At 42.4% G+C, this 20,176-nt stretch overlaps 1 protein-coding gene across 1 annotated transcript in view; it reads left to right on the top strand.

Annotated features, from left to right (window-relative positions):
* Positions 1–20,176, top strand: part of ABCA12 (ATP binding cassette subfamily A member 12) — an 80,852-nt gene that overhangs the window by 18,180 nt on the left and 42,496 nt on the right. Inside the window, exons 5-19 of the mRNA XM_086751202.1 lie at positions 2,382–2,470; positions 3,375–3,484; positions 4,234–4,407; positions 5,066–5,244; positions 8,151–8,263; positions 9,297–9,393; positions 9,526–13,662; positions 14,274–14,389; positions 15,104–15,210; positions 16,245–16,498; positions 16,609–16,721; positions 17,153–17,277; positions 17,932–18,105; positions 18,844–19,008; positions 19,857–20,058. Coding sequence (XP_086607328.1) covers positions 2,382–2,470; positions 3,375–3,484; positions 4,234–4,407; positions 5,066–5,244; positions 8,151–8,263; positions 9,297–9,393; positions 9,526–13,662; positions 14,274–14,389; positions 15,104–15,210; positions 16,245–16,498; positions 16,609–16,721; positions 17,153–17,277; positions 17,932–18,105; positions 18,844–19,008; positions 19,857–20,058 — 6,155 coding nt within the window. The remainder of the gene's footprint in view (positions 1–2,381; positions 2,471–3,374; positions 3,485–4,233; positions 4,408–5,065; positions 5,245–8,150; positions 8,264–9,296; positions 9,394–9,525; positions 13,663–14,273; positions 14,390–15,103; positions 15,211–16,244; positions 16,499–16,608; positions 16,722–17,152; positions 17,278–17,931; positions 18,106–18,843; positions 19,009–19,856; positions 20,059–20,176) is intronic.

Raw genomic sequence — 20,176 nt, 5'->3', positions numbered from 1 at the left:
GGAGCAGCCATGCGTGTGTATATATGTAAGTGTGTCCACAGCAGATGTATCTCAGATATTTGTTATAACAGCGTTAGTCTCAGGTATCTGAACACTTAGAAATGAGAATATGGGCTGCAACATGGGACACAAAAATGTTCTTCTTAGGCACAGCTATCATTAGTGTCAGTTGATCCTGACTTGATTGCAGAAGAGAATTGTATTCCCTGAGAAAAATCCTTCTGCTCACCCCAGTCAGAGCAAAGAAACATTTTTTTTTGCATGATTGTGCGTTAGATCCTGCACAGCATCAGTAGATAAGACTTGTACCAAGAGCAGCCCGGTGTGCTGATCTGCCACTGTGGCGATTGGTTCAAGATGCTTTGGGTGGCAGTGGCAAATGTTCCCTAACAGCTCTAGTTTGAGGTACAATTGTTCTGGAGCGACTGCTCTTTCAGTAGATACTCAAGGTGCCACCAAGAATGGGCATCCTCTCTGCAAGCCATCAAACGTATTGGGAAACAGATGAAAACGAAGAAGCAATTTTTGCCCACAGAAGGTGTAGATTTGCAGCATGGAGCTGGCTAGGCATGTTTTGTTGGAATGTCAGTTTGTTGAAATTTAAATGTTCAGTAGAAACATTTCAATTTCATTGATGTTCCAGTTGACTCAAGTAGCATTTGCTTTGAGACAAGCCAGCCAGGGTTGTTTCTACGTCTTGGCAGCCTGGTTCTGACGCACCCCTGGGGAACATGCTGCTCTGAGGCCTGGCTGGTTAATGGAGAACTGAAAATCTGGGCATCTTGCATACAAGGTCCCTGGTTGCTCATCTTTTGCTTTCAGGTGAGAGGCTACTACATAGTGGTTATGCCTCAAAATCCCTCTTGGCCAGAGCTTGAGAGTCTGAAGAGCTAAGGTGGGCCTCGTGCCTCCCACCAGAGATCCCGTCAGGCAGGATGGGGGATCCTGGGGTTGGTCGCTCCTCAAGGGTCCTCCTTAGTCAAGGGAGAGAGACTGGCATTTCCCACTGGATCTCCCCATTGGTTAAAAGGAGTTTGGATGACTAAATGTATGGATGACTGAAGTTATGCAAGGTGAATCCTAATAAAATTGTAAGTCAGAACAGAAGAGGGCAGAGCCGCACTGAGACTGGATGCCTGGATTTACTGCTATTTACTCGTTTCCGCAGTGTCATTGTTTTATCCTGGGCATCTTAAACAATGGTTAATTTGGGCTATTGAAATGAAGAAATGGGAACTTCTAGCGCCAAAGCTGGAGGTCTTCCATGGGTTTCAATAGCTACAAATCCTCCTTGCATTCTGTTTTTGGTTTCTGTACAGCTGTTTAGGAAATAACTGAGGTTTTTTCTGCCAACTGAAAATCAAAGGATTTGGCCAAAATATAGCTCACGACACGTGAGTAAGAAGCATCTTGACCACTATTGGTGCTAGAAGTTGGCCATGTGAAGTATCACACAGCTATGTGTGATACACACTACCCTCGCGTGGTCAGTGTCAGCTTCAGAAATGTAATTGTATCCTACAAGAACAAACACCCAGCTATTAAGCAGTCGCAGCAAACCTAGCAGGATACAGCAGCGTATGAAACCTCGGCGGGAGGTTGACTGGGTAGGGGGAAGCTCTGTAAGGCAACATGAATAGGTGCAGCTCTGCCTCAGGAGCAGAAACACCGTGGGTGAGTTTGTCATGAAGGCAAAGTATTCGAGCTGTTCCTTAGAAGCATTTACCAAGGTGTGCAAGATGTGGTCACTTGAGATTTCCCTTTATAAAAGGGAACTAAGTACAAAAACTGAGTACACCATCAGCATCTTCCACCCTTTCTTTCCCCCGATAGTGAAATGTTTGGGAAGGATGAAGTAAAGTCCTGATGTCTTGAAGGATTTTGTGGCAGGGCCATGCAAGCTGCTGTTAGAACTGCTCCAGCTTACATCGAGGTGTCTCTGCTCAGTCCAGGTGTCGTTAGCAGTGCCATGAAGTTCTGCACTGTTTCTTCTGCCGAGCGTACATTGGTGGAGGACAGAACAGGACTTGATACAAAGAGGCCGCCTTTCCAAAAATTAGAATTTTTTCAGATTAGACCAAAAATATATGTCAAGCCTTGCCTGTCCCTGGTGTCCCTGCAGAGCAGGCATAAATGCAGTCCCCTCCATCTGTTTTCTGTCTGAGAGCGCTGCAAGTGTGCCTCCCCAAAATATATACCAGGCCTCTAGAGGGAAACAGATGTTTGCACAACCCAGATTTCAACACACTGGCTATGAAATCCAGCCGTAGGCCCATTCTGAGTCACGCAGTAGTTAAGTGCAGGCCTAATCCTAAGAAACTCTGTGACTTCTTACAGTGTCTTCCTTTTTTTTTTTTTTATTTTTTTCTTCCTTCCCCCAGTAAGCGGAGGGGCTCATCCCATGTGGCCAAGGACAACCAGCCATCACCATGGAGTACAGAGGTTCCTAAAAGCAGGAATGCTTCACTGGGTAGGTTATTCACTGCTCTGCAAAGTTCTGGTCTTTAAAGGCTGATCTTTTGAAGTTCTCTGGACAGAGATGCAATTCATAGAGCACCGCAAAAATGAAATCTGTGTTCTGTATAGGCATGTGACCATGGCCATGACATTAGCGTAAATTCTTGGGAATAATTATAAGTAACTGTCTGTAAAAAAGACTTTGGAATTTGACCAAGAAACCAGAATTAAATTGTTGTGCTTCACAGGAGCAATGTGAGATCATAGACTGTTTGGACATTAATTAAAGACCTGGCTATTTATGGAATATTGCCCTTTTACTGCTCAAGTTGTCCATAAACAGCTTATGATTTTTTTCCAAATGTATTTCTTTTTCACAGTTATCCAGCAAGTCAGTCATCTTCTGTGCCCCAGTGGATATTTATTGTTGGTGATGCTCTCCTCTGATGTGATTCTCTTTCCTGAAGGAACTTTCAGACTTAAATTTTCCATAACATCATTACAATTATTATTATTGATGGTAATAGCTAGTACTACCATTGTGATGGATAGTCCTTTCTCCAGGGAGCTTACGATCAAATGAATGATTTCAGATTTGCATTCTGTGACTGTTCTGCCCCAGCCGTTCACTGTTCCAATTAGCATTCCTGCCAATGCACTCCCTCCTTGGTGTACGGGCAGAAGGCAGAATGTGAAAGGAACTGAACACAGAGACGTGGGGGGCGGAAGATTAAAATCAATGAACAGTTATGGGAACTATCAACTAATTACAGGATGCCATTGGTTGTACCTTTGGGAACAGATCAATAATGATGGCGTACCCAAAGCTGTGGTCGGCTATCCTGTGTCATGGTTTGGTGTAGCAAAGAGGTTAAAAGACATTAAGTAAAATACAGTGTTTCAAACTGTTATTGCAGCATTTCAGGATTTGGTATCTCACGGAGAAAAAACCGTTCAGAATATTTCATCACCATCCAACTTGACTTCCAGCATCAACACGGTCAACAAAATCCTCAGTTTTGGGAAGGTAAGTCTGTGTTTGCATAAGAGCCGAGTGTGAGCGTTTATGTATAGCTGTATTTAAAGAGTTTGAATCAAAAAGTATCAACATACAGCTTTTACTGCTTTTGGATCTCCTCTGTTATGTGAATGTGCTTTATTTTGGAAGAGGAAGACAGTTACTGTAGTGGACTTCTAAGTTTTCTGGTAAATTTATTATTCTCTAAGCAAAAACCAGATAAACCAGTCACCTTGGGACATAATACCGTGAATTACCAATTACACAATACCGTGAGATATTTTGCTCAAAACTTGTGTGAGTTACGATGTTCAGAGTGTGTTTTGTTTCACATCAAATTAAAGATTTGCCGTCAAATTTGTTATTTGCCCACAATACTCTTGCAGTGACATCAGAGGCCTCGTGTGTTTATTGTGGAGATATTGACTACCTATAGGAGCAACTCCTTTGTAACAGAAACTTGGTGCTATGTAGTACCAAGTATCCTTGGTACCAAGGACACCAGTATCCTTATGGTTCTTGTGTTAAGACCTACAAACACTTTTGCACACATTTTTCTTTATCTGTATGAGGAGTTTGAGGGATTTCAGTGACACTGTTCACCTGTTCAGAATTCTGTACGTGTGTGAGTGCTTGTAATGACAGTGCTTTTCAGATGGCACTACTACCCCTTAAAAAAAGTCGCATCGCTGTGTTTAAAACCATCTCAAATAGAGATTTGTTTTAAAGCTGCTCTTAACATTATGTCTTACTTTTAGAGCCAGACCCAATATTCAACTGCAGCAAATCTCAAAGTCATTCTGTGCGAGGTCTTGTCGCGATACATAGAAGATCCCGACCTGATGGCAGCCAATATCCACCGGACATTCTGCTTCACCAACGCATCGCTTTTAGAGTCATTTACCCAAGAGCTCCGAAGTCAGTTCTCTCAGGTGAGTGCCTAGGACTTTTCCTTGTATCTACCAAAGTGCATCTAGTGCGTGATGAGGCTGAGCTAATTCTTGGAAAGGGAAGGACATCCAGCCATCAGCTATTGGCCACTAAGGGTTCTCACCATGCCTGGGTCTTGTTTCTCCTCATTACTTGCCCTGCTGCAGTGACAGGTGGATAGCAGAGTGTGAGAATGTGGTGTAAATAAGACTATTTAAAGCTAGGGATGGCAATAAATTTAATCCTGTATTACCTCAGCTGCATAACTTCCTCCAATAACTCCTCATCTGATCCACAATTTGTGATTGAAGCAGTACTTCTCTTTGGGAAAGCTATGTAATTAAAGCAAATTAATCCTTTAAGAGTAATGCCTTTTTTGCCAGGGTGAGGAACGATATTCATTTTTCTTCTGTTCCTAGTCTTTGGACTGTTTTGGACGTTGTGAATCGTAGGGCTTGTCTAAACAGAGAATTGCTCGTACAATATGGGGTGTGAAGGTAAAGCACAGTCGCTCTCTGTTATTGCCTGTCACTAGACTACTTTGAACGTATTGTTTGTTGAGTTATGTACAACTGCAGCGCAAGCTGAAAAACATAAAAAGACCCACTGGCAACACGGGTTCTTGTTCTTAAATAACTTCTTGCATTTTTATTTGTTAAGGTGCAACACAACCCCCAGTACCAGGCAGTATTCATCAATGAAATGGTCTCATTTCTAGCGCTCGTCTCCCGAGTGCAGAACGACACCTCCCTGTGGCATCTCCTTTTGCTGGCCCCAGATGTGTTTCAGGGCAGCATGCAGCTGCAACACATAATTGATTTCCTTCAGAATCCGAGCAGGTAAAAATACAGAAAATACCAGGAGGGGCACTGAAAGCTGGTGGGTTTGTCTGTGGAACTCTAAGGACGTGTCACCTCTCATCTTGAAGAAGGGGTGTTAGCTTAAAAGCATGATTTATTTGGAGGGTGGTGTGGCTCCATACTAATGCGTCTCTAAAGGTCTCTGTGGACAGCGACTCTTGTGTCACTTTTAAAATGGGAGCTTGATGTGAACTCTTAGTATTCTTCCAGCCTGCTGAGAGGCGTTGTCATGTCAATGTGGATGGGTGGTGAGTAACAGCCACTGCCTTTGCTTGAAGAAAAGCCCTCCTGGCTCAATAGTTGTTCTGCCAAAGACGGCAGCTGCCTGCTTCTTTCCAGAAAAGCATAGAGCCAAATTCAAGGTGCCTTGGAAAACCTCAGGCATTTGTAGGGGAGCCATACATTCATTTAAAAAAAAAAAAAATTGGTTACCTGATTTACTGCTGTTTTATCTTTCAAGACTGGTCTCAAGAAAACACAGGGAGCCTGGTTCTTAGCATATGAAGCTTTGAATATTGTGTGACTTTAAGAAGAAAGTAACAATTGTGTTCTTACTCAATGGTCATATGAAAACCAGAGCTGGCCTAACTGTGTTCATTAACTGTGCTAAAATATTTGATGCGGTGTGCAGCTAGGACAATAAAAACTCTTCTAAAATGGGCTTAGCCTTGAAATCCCATTCCTGGTCCATGGTTGGGCTAAACTCTCACTGTTATCTAGAACACTTGAGTTACTCAAGAGGTTAGGGGACACTGTGCCAAATAATCTACTAGATATGTGACTGACACTACTATAAATTGTAAATTATTGTGAATAGTCCACTTGTTACAGCACATGGAGGACAGCAAGCAAATGAGTGTGCTCAGAAACTTTTTTTTTTTTCCCTTGGATACATGAACAGTTGGATAAAGATGCCAGGAGAGGTTGTAGAAACTTTGCAACTTTGATTACACCCAGGCTTAGAGAGACTCACTTTTCCTCACTGGCACTTAAAAACCTGTACATTTAGTATCTGGGTAATTTGCCATACTGCATTGTGAGAACTATTTGTAAATCGTAATGTCCTTATCCTTAAAGGAGTCAGTAGCAGTGTGGCAAGAATTTTAATTTTATTCAGAGATGTTTTGTCCATGCTTCTGCTTCAGCCACCGGATTATTGCATGTGTTTGCATTTACTGGCTCGGAGAATCAAGTCTGAGAACCAGCACTGTTTGAGAGCCCAGGAAGAATTAATATTTACTGTGCTGCTCTGCTTTGCTCTACAGCTGCGGAGCTGGGCAAAGTTATCGTAGGCACAGCAAAGAGGCACAGAGTTTCTTCACCAGAACTCTGCAGTGTTTTTGTGCCTCACATCTGGCACTGTAAATGCATGAGTAAAGAGTTATTGCAAGAGATTGCACAAACGGTATTTTTAACGATACTTCCAGAAGCACATCTTCGCTAGCCTGGCCGTGTCTCTTACTGAAGCAGTACTGACCTCCTAAAGAAATGCTGTACAGGGAAATTTTTGTAGTATAAATATGAAGATACGGAAGAAAAGAACTTTCGCTCATTGTGGCATGTGTGTTAACCATGTGATAGGCACCACCACTGTGAAAATAACTGAAAATCATGAATTCTGTAGAAAGTTTAGGAGCAAATTTTATTACCCACACAAACCTGATTTGCAAACCGAATTCATAAATGCTTCTCTTTGTTGCTTCAAGATAGTTTTTCAGATAAGCATGTAAGCTGAACTCTTTCTCTAAAGGAAATGTCTCCAAAAGCCCTCTAAGCCTGAAATAAAAGGGCAGCAACACCACCACTTGTTTCCAGGGTTGCTGCCTTCTGATCTGTGTGATATGCGTCCACTTTTGGCAAGCCTATGCCTCCCTCCTCCCTGGCTCTGCCATTGCTCAGCTAAATGTGTTATTTATAACTGCAGATTCTTCCCCCTCTTCTCCCTCTAAGACTCTTGCTAACAAGCACCTCTGCAGAATGGAAATGGTGAACACCAAGTCCATGAAACCTGGGTGGAGACATTATGTTAAATGAGGAGAAAAGAGATCCCTGGTGCTCTGTTCTCACTAGCAGTCTGTTTCCACAAATCAGTATGTATTTATTCATGCCACTGAAATCGGCTCAGCTAGGTTCTTTTGTGTATCACCTGCAGAACTTCAGGCAGGCAAGAGATTGTGCATTTCACGGTGACCCTCTGCCTGGAGTGAAGAGCTGCTCTTTATACAGGAGAAGCAAAAGGGACTAATAGTCACCGTGAAATTTTTAGTAACCTGCACACATTGAACAGACAGTCCTTTAAATTACTTCCTCTGTGATACAATATGCCTGATTATCAGCTTGTTCTTTCCGAAGACTGAAAAAACATTCCTTGCTTCCCTCTCAGCCTGGTTATTACGGTGTAAATGGGAAAGAAGGAGAACTGGAAATGGTAACAGTTATTTGTGATTGCATCTTCCATCCACAGATGTTGTCCCCTGCTCTCCCTGGAGCCTTGTCTGCTCGCTTCTCGGTTTCTTTTAGGAGGAGATTCACCCACAGCAGTGAATCACTCGTCTGGCGTGTCACCTGAGTGTTTTCTAAGTCCTATTGTGAGGATTTAAGTGGTCTATAGATTTTGCATAACCCTCTGAATAAGTACATCTAATGAGTGCAACACACATGCTTGTGCTAATATACCGCCACGGCTTTCCCATCGAAGCCGTTTGTATTTTGTGTATGATCAAACAAATAATTAAAACCAGGGGGCAATGTCTTGTCTGTCAGACGTTTTAAGAATGATAGGCTGTACTCCAGCTGCTTCCTATTTGAACGCTTGTGTTATTTCTTCTCATAAACCTGTAACCACAATTTATTTTCCTTGTTGGTTTTTTTTCCCCTCCCTTTAGTCTTGTGCTGGCAGCTCAGAATGTCTCTGCATCGCTTGTGGCTGGTGATAGACTCAAACCTGTTCAGAATGGGCTTACAGATCCTCCGTACACCCTGAACTGCTTGGAGCAAGGTAAGTCTCCTCCATAGAGTCATATCTCCGCCAAAAACCTGTGGTACTGAGGAGAAGCAAACTGCAGGCTAATCAGTAAGCGTACGGATTGCATCCTGTTCAGGGCTCAGCATAAGGAATTCTTCTTTCAGCTTTTTACAAATGTGAATAAAATACCTCATTTCAAATGGAAAAGGAAAAAAGCGTGGATTTGTCAGTAGACAATGAATTAACATGAGTTTGCAGTCACACTAGAAGTGGGGAGTGGTAATTTTTTACCTTTTTTTTTTTTTTTTTTGGTCAAAATCTGCCTCTAGTCGTGGGCTCTATCAAACTCATCGTGGTATATTGAGGTAGAGGCTGGGGCAGAGCTGCACAACAAGCTGTATGCATCAAGATTATAACCTCACATAACTGAGGTTATGTGAAGGGGCAAAGGAAAGGTACAGCATCTAAATGCTTCAAGGGATAGATGGGTAAATGCCATCCATTCTCTGCTGCTTGTTTGATGGAGATTGTGGAAGCTGGGGTGGGTAAGAAGAAAGCGGATTAATGCAATGCAAGTAGGAAAAACGTGGAGATATGGCTAGCGAGACAACTGGCCACGCAGGGATATCAAGATGAGTGTAAATGGCTATGGGAGACATAAATGATGCTGCAGGCAAAGCCTATGTGCAGGGAGCAAAAAAGCATTCCCGAATGAAGGGAAGGAGACAATAATAAATATGAGGCCAGTTTGTGCTGCATCACTGATGGCAAAGTGCTCTTAAAGCAGGAGGAGAGCTCCATTAGCACCCAGATCCCGGGGCACTGAGCTGTTCCTGAGATGGAAAATAATTTCTATGATGACAGGTAGCATCCTGACTTTTTTCAGAAGGCCAGGAAGAGTTACACCCCAACAGAGCAGTCACATTTCTAACAAGGATCTTGTGTCTTGTTGGAGGAGCCTAACTTCATACAGGCATGTTATCCTTCAAAGATATGCCATACAGCTCTTCTCAGTTTCCAAACTAATATGATCTTTACTAATATGCTCTTTACATGTTTGTTGTAGATAAAGAAAAAGGTTTGGTGACTGGATATATTTGTAATCACCTCGTTAACTGGAAAGACAATCAGACTTTAGTAGCTGAATTGGAGGAAGTTCTGAGGTAAGACGTTAGCTAAAGGGCTATTGCTAACAATGTAATTCAAATCAATGATCTTTGCTCTAAGTCACTGTACATTTCCACTTGCATTGATTTCATATTCACTAAAATACTTTTTTTTTTTTTTCCCTACAGAAAAATAAAGTCACCAGAGATCGGTGGAAAAGAATCCAAGAGGTCCATTAATTCAGATGATTTAGAAGCCATACAAAAGTCTCTGCATCGTTTAAAAGGCTTTGAGAAAAAAATGAATGGAAGTGAATTAAAAAGCTTAAATCTATTCAGAAATTTGAAGAATGAAACATTACAGAAATTGTATGCAATTCTTGGACTGGGAATGAATCCACATCATGATTATAAATTAAAGGAACCATATAATAAGGAAATAATTGATGAAATCTATAACTTCATGTCACTGCAATTACAGAGTAACTTTAATGGGACTTCCATTTTCAATATAATGACCCAGTGGAAAGAAATTCAGAGTGCTTTAAAATTAGCTACAATGATTTGGAATCCAGTTCTGTTAAATAATTCTAATTTTAGTACAACGCAAACTGAGGATGCTCTCAAAATGTTGCTCTCCACTAGCATGCCATCATTTCTGGAAGATTTCAGAGGCCATTTAAATGGAATGGAAGAAATACCGTCTTTGTTTTCTGATGATCTGCTGAAGCCTGTGTCCTACAGAAACTTTCCAGACCAGCTCCTAGCTCTCCAGAAGATGTTTTTTCTAATGACAGGCACCAGTGTAGGTTATCAGTACCTGCTGATGCCTGTGTTTGAACTGATGCGGAAAGTAGAGAGCTCCATGGGGGAAGCCTGGTGGGATAAGTTGAATGCCTATTGGCGCTTTGGGGAAAAACTGAGATCAGTGAAGTGGAATAACACAGGCATCGTAGCCTTTGGGCAGTTTTTAGAGGTATTAAACAGCCATTTAAAAAAACTGAATAATAATTCAAGTAGTGTCTTCAGTGAACAATTGGATCAACTGACAGAATTTATAACAGCCGTGTTTAAAGAGTTTGGGGAAAACTCTGAAGTAGCCAATATCTCACTAGTCACTCAAGCCATACAAAAGACCTTGTACATATTAAAAGACTTACAGCTAAATTATAATGTCAGTAAATTAAAATCTATAGATCTTTTCTTTAATTTTGACAATAAAACCTTTGAGAGCTTATCTGAACTTCTGAGGACAGGAATGAAAATCCTTCATTATACTAGTGCCAGTGAAGAAATAATTAACCCTATCTATAACGTAACACATCTTCTACTGCAGAAGGAGTTCAGCGAGTCTTCCTTATGGCACAATACTTCACTAGAGGTAAAAATTTGGGAGTTTTTGCGTTTAGCCTTGAGTCCTTTCCTGGAGAACAGCGACAGCAGTTATAGGACACCCCAGAACTGCTCTGCTCAGGCTGTGCTCCGCTTCACCCTTGAGATGCTGTTTGAAAATACCACTCTAAGCGAGTCCTTAGCCAGGATTCCCTGCAAAGCCCTCTTTGATTCTGTGGCTGTGGAGAGTGGAGCAATGCACAATGACACCTTTGCAAAGATGTTCCAGCTTGCCGTAACAAACCTGAAACTGTCTCCAGAGTTTGCTGTTGTGTACAAGAACAGCAGTGAAGGCTTTTTGAAGGAGCTGTCATGCATCATCCAGTCTCTGCAGTTCTCTCTGAGTTTCCTTTCCAAACTAAACCTTGTCTCCGAGCTGGAGAACCCATGGGTACAGGAGAAGTTGAGAGCTCTGACCGCTCTTGCGGAGGGGCTGCTGCAGAGTAATGCCTCCTGCCCTGTGCCGTTCCAAGATGTGGATGATGTGCTCCCACCTGAGCTTTTGAACATGCTCCTTCCTTTCATGCTGAACGAAACAGCGCTGAACTCCCTAAATGTCTCTGATAGCTCAGCGGGCTGGAGTGAGCTCCCTGTGTTTTCCCATCTGTTACCAACCGTTTCCATGAGAAACAGCAGTGTATACGAACTGCTACAGGTGGGCAGAAATGCTTCCAGCCAGTCTGAGTGGGGACATTTCTCGCGGCTCTGGCATGCTACTGGCAGTGTATTGACCACCAAATGGAACCTAACAGAAGTGGATGAATATGCAAAACTCCTGGAAATCATGAAGAAAGCTCTAATTCTTGTGGACTTTGGGGTAGCTCCTGGAAAAACTTTAGTGCACCAGATCTTTCATAATTCTACTGGAGGAACTAACTCCTCAGGTCTGAATGATTTATATAGTTCATTAAAACTCTTTTTCAATTCAACTTCTGCCACAAACAGCATGCTGGACTTGGAAAGAATATTTCAAGAAATACTTCCACTGTATGAAGTTGGTGGTGAAGGATCGTTCTACCCTAATCCCTATGGAAAAGAAAGTCAAGATGTTCTAACTATGGCTGCAATGATTTGGAATCAAATAATTTTAAACAGCACTCATTTTAATACAGAGAAAGGATGGGAGGTTATAAAAATGATTGCGCTTCGTGCAGTCTCACTTGAAGACATTGAAAATTATCTCAGCACAAATGAAAAAGTGTCATCGTTATTTTCTGACTTCTTGTTGACCCCTGTAACTGCTGAAAATTTTGCAGAACGGCTCTTGTCCCTTGAGCAGCTTCTTCCTGCCATAGCAAAGGTGAATACCAGTGGTCGTTACCTGCTGATCTCTTCTTTGTCTAAGCTAATGCAGAAACTCCAGAGTTCTCTTCGTGGAAGGCAGGGAAATGAACTTGGTGCTTTCTGGCAGATTGTTGAAGTACTCCAGTCCGTGAACTGGAATAGTACGAACGGTCTCACTTCCCAGGCACTTCTAGACATACTGCAAAATCAGTTTAGTGCCATGAACAATGACTCCAGTCTTCCTTTCAGTAAGGAACTGAAGGAGCTGGTAAACTTTGGATCTTCCATATTTGAGCTGTATGGTGAAGAAGACTTCAGAGGAACCAACATCTCCATATACTTGCAAGCCATGCAAAGGAGTGTCTTAATTTTAAAAGCTTTGCAGAAAAGATATAATATCAGTGAGCTTGAAACTATCAACCTGTTATTTGATTCTTACAGTAACTACACTGAGAGACTGATTGAAATACGGAGAGCAGGAATGAAAGTCCTTCATGACACCAACTTAAACAAAACATTTGAAGAAAAAATGGACATTGTCTATAATTTTTCACATTTGCTGCTGCAGAAGGAGTTCAGCGAGTCTTCCTTATGGCACAATACTTCACTAGAGGCAAAAATTTGGGAGTTTTTGAGTTTAGTCTTGAGTCCTTTCCTTGAGAACAGCGACAGCGGTTATGGGACACCCCAGAACTGCTCTGCTCAGGCTGTGCTCCGCTTCACCCTTGAGATGCTGTTTGAAAATACCACTCTAAGCGAGTCCTTAGCCAGGAGCCCCTGCAAAGCCCTCTTTGATTCTGTGGCTGTGGAGAGTGGAGCAATGCACAATGACACCTTTGCAAAGATGTTCCAGCTTGCCGTAACAAACCTGAAACTGTCTCCAGAGTTTGCTGTTGTGTACAAGAACAGCAGTGAGGGCTTTTTGAAGGAGCTGTCATGCATCATCCAGTCTCTGCAGTTCTCTCTGAGTTTCCTTTCCAAACTAAACCTTGTCTCCGAGCTGGAGAACCCATGGGTACAGGTGAAGTTGAGAGCTCTGACCGCTCTTGCGGAGGGGCTGCTGCAGAGTAATGCCTCCTGCCCCGTGCCGTTCCAAGATGTGGATGATGTGCTCCCACCTGAGCTTTTGAACATGCTCCTTCCTTTCATGCTGAACGAAACAGCGCTGAACTCCCTAAATGTCTCTGATAGCTCAGCGGGCTGGAATAACCTGTCCGTACTCTTCAGTGTGGCACAGGATCAGCTCCACGTGAACAACCTGCTGCAGAGACTTCAAGGCACCAAATGGAGGTATTACTCAAGCATCTGGGACGTTGTCGACAGTTTCCTAAACAGCAAAAGCAATCTAACTGAAGCAGCTACCTTTGCAAAGTTGTTGGAAGCAGTGGCAAACTCCTCTGCCAATTATGTGTCAGCTCTACAAATCGTGGAAGCCAGTCGCTACGTTCTCAAGAGACTGGACTTCTCTGATCTGCTAAATGAAATCAATATAAGTTCCAGTCCATCTTTTCTCACCAACAAAACTAGTTTTGACAGTGTGATTGATATCGTCGCTCATCACTTCATTGACATGGCAGAAACCCTGTACAACAAGACTGTACCTTGGACTCAGAGTGACCAAACCCTGTCACCAACCAGTTTGATCACACGGTGAGTTTACTTTTTGGGTATTGTAATTAATGGGTAGTGACCACCATTCACATTTTGGTATGAGAAGTACGTAATTTTCTTCCAGTGGAGCAACCTAAGCCTGAAATCACTGTAATTTAGGACACTAGATCTAACATGGGTTAAATTGAAGAGGAAATTTCTCCTTGAACGGATCATACAGCTAAAAGTGAGACTTTCAAAAATTTTCTGGGTTGGCATTTATCAGTTTGTGGTGGAAGCAGGATCCTGTAGTAGGCTTTCCACCAGTGGTAAACTCTTCAGAAACCCGTTCTCTGTGGTATGACTCACTGATTTTTGATTCTCAGTCTCCCCTAGGCGTGGCTTTCCATCTATGTCTTCTATCCAAAGCAAACCTTTCAAGTGTCTTTTCTTATAGATATGGTTTGAGACTGAATGAGAGCTTAGAGAGATAAGAGCAAAAAGAATTGATGAAGTAAAATTGGGAGGGTACCCACTTAGGAGATGCCATGGGAGACACATGGCTTCTTCGGGAATTCTTATTTACACTGCCAAGGAATAGCATCTACACAGCTGACGGGTTGCTTGTTTCTGAAAGAGAAGCTGATCTAAAATACTATCTTATTTTTCAGATTTCTGTTTTTAGAATTTGAAAACACCGTCTTACAAGTGACAGTGAATAACAGCTATAACCCTTACCTGATGTGTTTAATAAACACCACCGAAGCCGAAGGCAGTGAATTGACAGGTAAATCATGATTTCATTCATGTTGTGGGACGTCAGGTGGAATGTGTTGTGCCTGTCTTTTCCAAGTGTTTTCTCTAATGGTGAGAAGGAATAGTGCTACATGTTTTCATTAACTGGAGCTGTGAGACCGCAGGAAGCCACACTGCTTTTTGTTTGAGTTGTGTCACATTGCATCTGTGAGTTTTCCATCCAACTCTACCCAAAAGGCACGTGTACTCTTTGCTGTGTGATGACAGGTGTCTGACACTGAGCTAAAGAAACCTTGCAAATAGAAACCTGTATTCTCTTCATCAATTTGTGTACCTGTAAGATGACAGCAGTTATTTTTGAGAGTTAATATGATATTTCATATAGATATTCACAGCGTGAACTTACTGTAAAACCTGAGAAGTTTATTTGTTCACGGTATAGAGATATTGCGTGTGCGCTGAAGGGTGCTGTCAGAAGTCCTGATACCTGTGTGGGATGGATTTCCTTAGGACCAGAGCACCTACTGAGACTGGATCTGTTGTATTCCAGATTACAACCTAGATTCCAGATTACAACCGGGTTACAACTGGACTGTGATTTCAGAGATCCTGAGCCATGTGAATTCAGTGCAAAATAGCAATGCTCCCTAGACCTCAGAATAAAATCGCCGATAATTCCCATCTGTGAAGTTTCTGCGAGTCTGACTTTTTGTCTCAAGTAACTTTTGTTTTCTTCCTTGCACAGAAAACATCACGCTGCTTTTGAAGCAGATTCATCTGAAAAAGGAGCTTTTTATGCAAAATAATACCTCTGAGAAACATTTGTCCATACCAGAGCTCCTGAAGCTAAAAGTGAGTCTGCTTAAAATGTTGACTTGAAGGACATCCTGCAGTGATACATGAATGTGCAATAGACTGTTTTGAAAAACAGTGTACAGAAAAGAAATATTTCTTAAAAGAACAGCTGATAAAAACTAGGACTGAAACTCTGTTTTCTGCCTGCTGCCTGTTTTTAAAGGTCAGCATTAAACTGGGCTGAGGAGCTTGTTGTTATATGAGTCCCTACCCAGTGTACACCCATTTTTCTGAGGAGGTGGAGGTGTTCCTGTCCTCCTAGTCTGTTGGATAGAACGGCTTCTGTTTTCCACCAGCCACCCCAAAAGGATGAGCACTGCGTAGGTTGCCAGTGGCAACATATTCCTTATAAATCAGTGCACCGGTAGTTTTAAAGTTCAGTACAGCAAGACTTAGCAAAGCACCTTGCAGAGCTGAGATGGGTAGTCCCTGTTCCTGGCTGCCTCAGCTTCATTTGAGAAGCATGTAGGGAGGAGTTTTCAAAGGCACAAATAGCAATTAGATACCTCTGCCCTGCTTAAAATTAGTGGAATTGTCCATACCCAACTGGCAGTTACAAGCACCGCTGAGCTATACCAACAGCAGCGTGGCTGGAGTCCAATCCCCACGTGTTCCCTTAGCCCCAGATGTCTCGCAACACCATAACGGTTTCTGCAATAAAGCACCTCAGCAGTATCTGAAAGGCTGAACCTGTTGCACACGGTAGATTTCCTTGGTTTCTGCGAAGATTAATTGGTCAACAGGGAAGTCCAAAGGGAGTATTGCTGTGTACGCATGTTGGGCAGGAGAAATGATATGTTAAGGCTTGCAAGGTTTGTTAGATCCTGTACAATGTTGTGTAGACAGATCTGCTAAAAATTCACGTAGGAATGATTGTTATAAACTGTTGGAGACCTTTTGAATGAACTAAAAATATGTGTTAAAACTTTAATCCTGAAGAAAAATGGAAAGGGGCAGCTGGACTCTTTAAAACTTGCCTTTTATAATTCTGTCATCTAACTGGTGTTTGTGCATTTGTCTTCCTTTTGAAGATATCTCACCTCCGGGATCTGACAACACTTCTTTGTGACTATGAGAGCTTTGAGTCGATACAGCGTATTTGCCATCTCCCTAACGTTAGCTTTGGAGAAATGTGTGAAGAGAGTCAATCTCACGAGCAGCTCCTGCGCACCATTGAACTGAGCAATCAAGTTGTGACCAATGTGCTGAATCGCAGAAGAATCGCTCAAGAGTTTCAAAATGTACTGATTGGGGATACCACAGACATCCAGACACAACTGAAGTGGTGAGCGTCTCCCTCTGAGTTAGATGGCTTTAATATTCTATTTATGAAAAGGCTTTTTGCGTTCTTTTCGTATTCCCAATTTTGTTGGTGGTTTTGTCTTTCCAATTCAGGTTTCAAGAAAATGTACCAGAAATGGCTTTCTTTCAAGAGATTCCTCAGTATATGACTACTTTGAATTCCATGTTGAACATCACTGAGAATTTAACAGATTCTAGCAAGCAAGGTAGTTTTCTGTATTTATTTTACAATGTTGGTAAACATTATCACCAAGACTTGTTTAGCTGCCAGGAAGAAGTTATATTAATGAAACAGCCATACACCATGTCCTTGGGATCCTTTATCTAGGCTAATTCTACAGCCTGTTCTAGACCACTACTTCTTTTCTGTTCAGCCCAAATAGTCCTATGTGCTGAAAGTCTCAGGTCTTTGTATTTGAGCAACTTTTGCTATCGCTAGACCTGTCAACTTCGTCCCACAAATCAGACTGTAAAACCTAGGAAATAAGACTGTATTTTGCAAGTTGTGGGGTTTTTTTTAATCAACAGTGATGTACCACACTTCCATACTTAGCTAAAGTCTTCTCTGTGTGCTTTGTGATTGTTGTATGTCAGGAGAAAACTGTTACATCAATTGTTCTTTGATTATTCTCGACAGAAAAGTTAAGAGATGTGTTTAAAAATGTGGACCAGCTCAAAGAGGATCTCAAAAACTCAACAAGAATGTCCGCAGCCAGCATCGAGGCTCTTCTGGAAGCACCTCTCCCAGAAAACAGCAGTCAGGTAAGTTTGCTGTCAACAAGATCTCCCACCAGGATGCTTTCTGCCTCTCAAACCATTAAAACCAGAATTTGTTAGTGAATGCAGCTAAGCAGATCACTGCACATGTGACAGCACAGAGCGAGGAAGACGATCCCACAGGGGTAGACAGCGTAGCGTGTTACAGATCAAAATAGCCATCAGAAATGCGGCAAGAGCAGTCACTGACATCAGATCAGCCAGTGGAGATCAAGAGCCATATGCTCTCTTTGGCTCTCACCAGTAGCTGGTACGTGGGGTCCAAAAATAGCCTCCCATAATGAGAAATGAGCTTGCCTTCCTCAGCCTCCTGCGCAAGGAGGAGATGCTTTTCTCCTTTCCAACCATCTTGTCTGGACTGAGCCCCAAAGAGCGCGCACTTTTCCAGACTTCACATGCATCGGTCAATGGGAAATGGAAGTCACAAAAGCTTTTACTACTGTGCAAGCTGGGCAGTAAAACACAATCCTTAGGATTTGTCCCTTGGGGTGAGAGTAATGGGCAGGCATTTTCTGATTCTCAGGGTTGAAATATGACATCATGGAGAGAAGAACAGCAAGGCAAGATTAATTCATGCATACTGGAGCGAGCAGTCTAACAGCCCCCTAACAAATCTCTTCTTCCTTTCTGCAAACACAGCTCATTTCTCAGATCCTCCAGCTGGAGTCTTGTAGCGTCCGTCCTGCTGACCCCCAGCTGCAAACAGTAGCGGAGGAGCTTTGCAATCTCTCTCTTTCAGAGAGGACTCGTGAGACGTACATCCTGGGGGTCACTCTGTTACGACACTTAGACATTTACAATTTCTTGTACAAGGTTAGTGCTGGATTTGTAGAGTGCTTTCTATAGTCTTTGCTGCGTGTAGTGGCTGAAAGGTCATAAAATACCATCGCTGTGGCCAGAAGCTATGCTGATTTACAGAAGCCAAAGATCAGGCTCTGCTCATGCAGTAATTTTTATTGCATATCTATGCTGTGACAGTGTGGATATAAATGAGGATCCCAGTAAACCTCGTATTTTCCCAAGCTAGTTGGCACTGCCAGGTTACTAAATGGTTCAAATATCCCCCACGCACAATTATTTAAACAGCATGTAAAAATACCAGTCATGGAGAAGTGTGTGTTGAATACATATTTAAAAATGCTACAGAAGTGATCCTGGGGGAAAAAAAAAAGTTATTAAATGAGAATGCCAATGAATTTGGCTCAGGTCAAAAATCACTTGTAGTGTTCGACATCTATGTTGTGCAAAATGCTGCCTCGTAGAGGTTGGGATTATATCCCAGCCAATATCTGATACGCATTTCCCAACTGTAGGGGTTTGGAAACATGCACTGTTCAGAATATGTAATATTCAGGGGAGTGATTTGCAAAAGCACTTGGGGGTTTCGGAATACAAATCCCATTCATTTCCCGTGGGACATCCACTCCCTAAGCCTCCTAACAGTTTTGAAAACCCTACAGTCTTTGGCTTGGAATGAACACAATATGGGCATGTGCATGCACGTGTGCACACATTCCTGCTAATCATGATTTATTTCCTTCCTGCTTGTAGATGTTTTTCCCTAAGGAACTTCAGAAACCTGTGGACAAGATGTTAAGCCTTCTCACAAAAATGAAATACTTCAGACACCAGGTTGAATCTGGTGTTGATCCATTGCTACAAGCTATTCATTCACTGGAAAAGCTCCGGCAGTCTAGGAATGTGCCACTGACTAAGGTACGTGTGGTCTGCACGTGCTTTGGAGGAAGTTTCCACGGGAATTTCTTACACTAGAAGCCAAAGGTGCATTAAATCATAGGTTTGCTTTTAAAGGAGCAGTGTTCTCAGAGAAATCTCTATCAAACTTGTCTGTTGTCTTCCTGGGAGAGCTTTGATTTGGAGCAGTAGGATCATCACATGCTCATGACGGGGGTGATACTAGGAACATGTGCTATGGGAGGGACACAGAACAAAAATACAGGGGATGAACAGCTCTCTTGAAGGAGGGTAGACTTCCAACAAAATACTGGAAGGGGTCAGCTTGTGAAAACAGCTGGAGAACTGCCCACTGCAGGCTATCCGAAACCACGAAAGTCAACAGCAAAACTTTGCTCTGGCTTTAGCGTGCATTAGATCACACCCAAAGCCTCAAGACTGCCCAAAGCATTCAGTGCAAAGCCAGTCCTGCTCCAACAGCTGCAGTAATTTCACGTTGCGCTAACTTCATCCACCACTGCATCCCTCTCTGATCCATAGTCAATGACAGCACAGATCACAGAAATCTTTTCTGGTAATCACCAGGCACGCATTATAGGCAATTCCTGTGCGCCCATTACAGGAAATTCCCACATAGATCCCACATGGATCTCATACCTGGAAATTACTTTCCCACCTCTGTCAGAGCGTAAGAGCATGATTTCCATGGAAAGTCCCTTCTTTTTTTTTTTTGTAGAGACAAACTTCTCACAAGAAAACAGTGTAAGAATGTGCAATCCTTGCTTTATAATTCTGTTATTTCTTTGTCCTCTTAGAATGAGATGCCTTGAGTGTGCAGGATTTGTTTGCATTTTCTGTCTTTTTTGCAGGCATTATTTAAGCCAAACAACTTCAGGATAACACATGGCACATTTAAGTCCATGTCCAAAGTTCTCTGCAACCAGGAGATCACACCCCTTTTTTTTGAGTCCTTGCTTCCAGATTTTGAAGACCTGGTCAGCAACAGTTCTTCTGTGGAGGATGCGTACGTCCAAAAGATGATAAGGAAATACGGGATTCCGCATGACTCCAGTAAGTCTGGCTTTTCCTTAAGGCAAAAACATTTCAGAGCCAAACTCTATACTCTTTCCAGAGAGATCCAGTGCTGAGCTGTTCCCCCATGTGTTTTTGGAGGGCTGTAAGGTCTGCA

The sequence above is a fragment of the Chlamydotis macqueenii genome, chromosome 6, assembly GCF_036417535.1.
Source record: "Chlamydotis macqueenii isolate bChlMac1 chromosome 6, bChlMac1.mat, whole genome shotgun sequence".
Classification (NCBI taxonomy): Eukaryota; Metazoa; Chordata; class Aves; order Otidiformes; family Otididae; genus Chlamydotis; species Chlamydotis macqueenii.
Note: the sequence above shows the minus strand (reverse complement) of the source record. Positions and strands in the feature narration are given on the sequence as shown.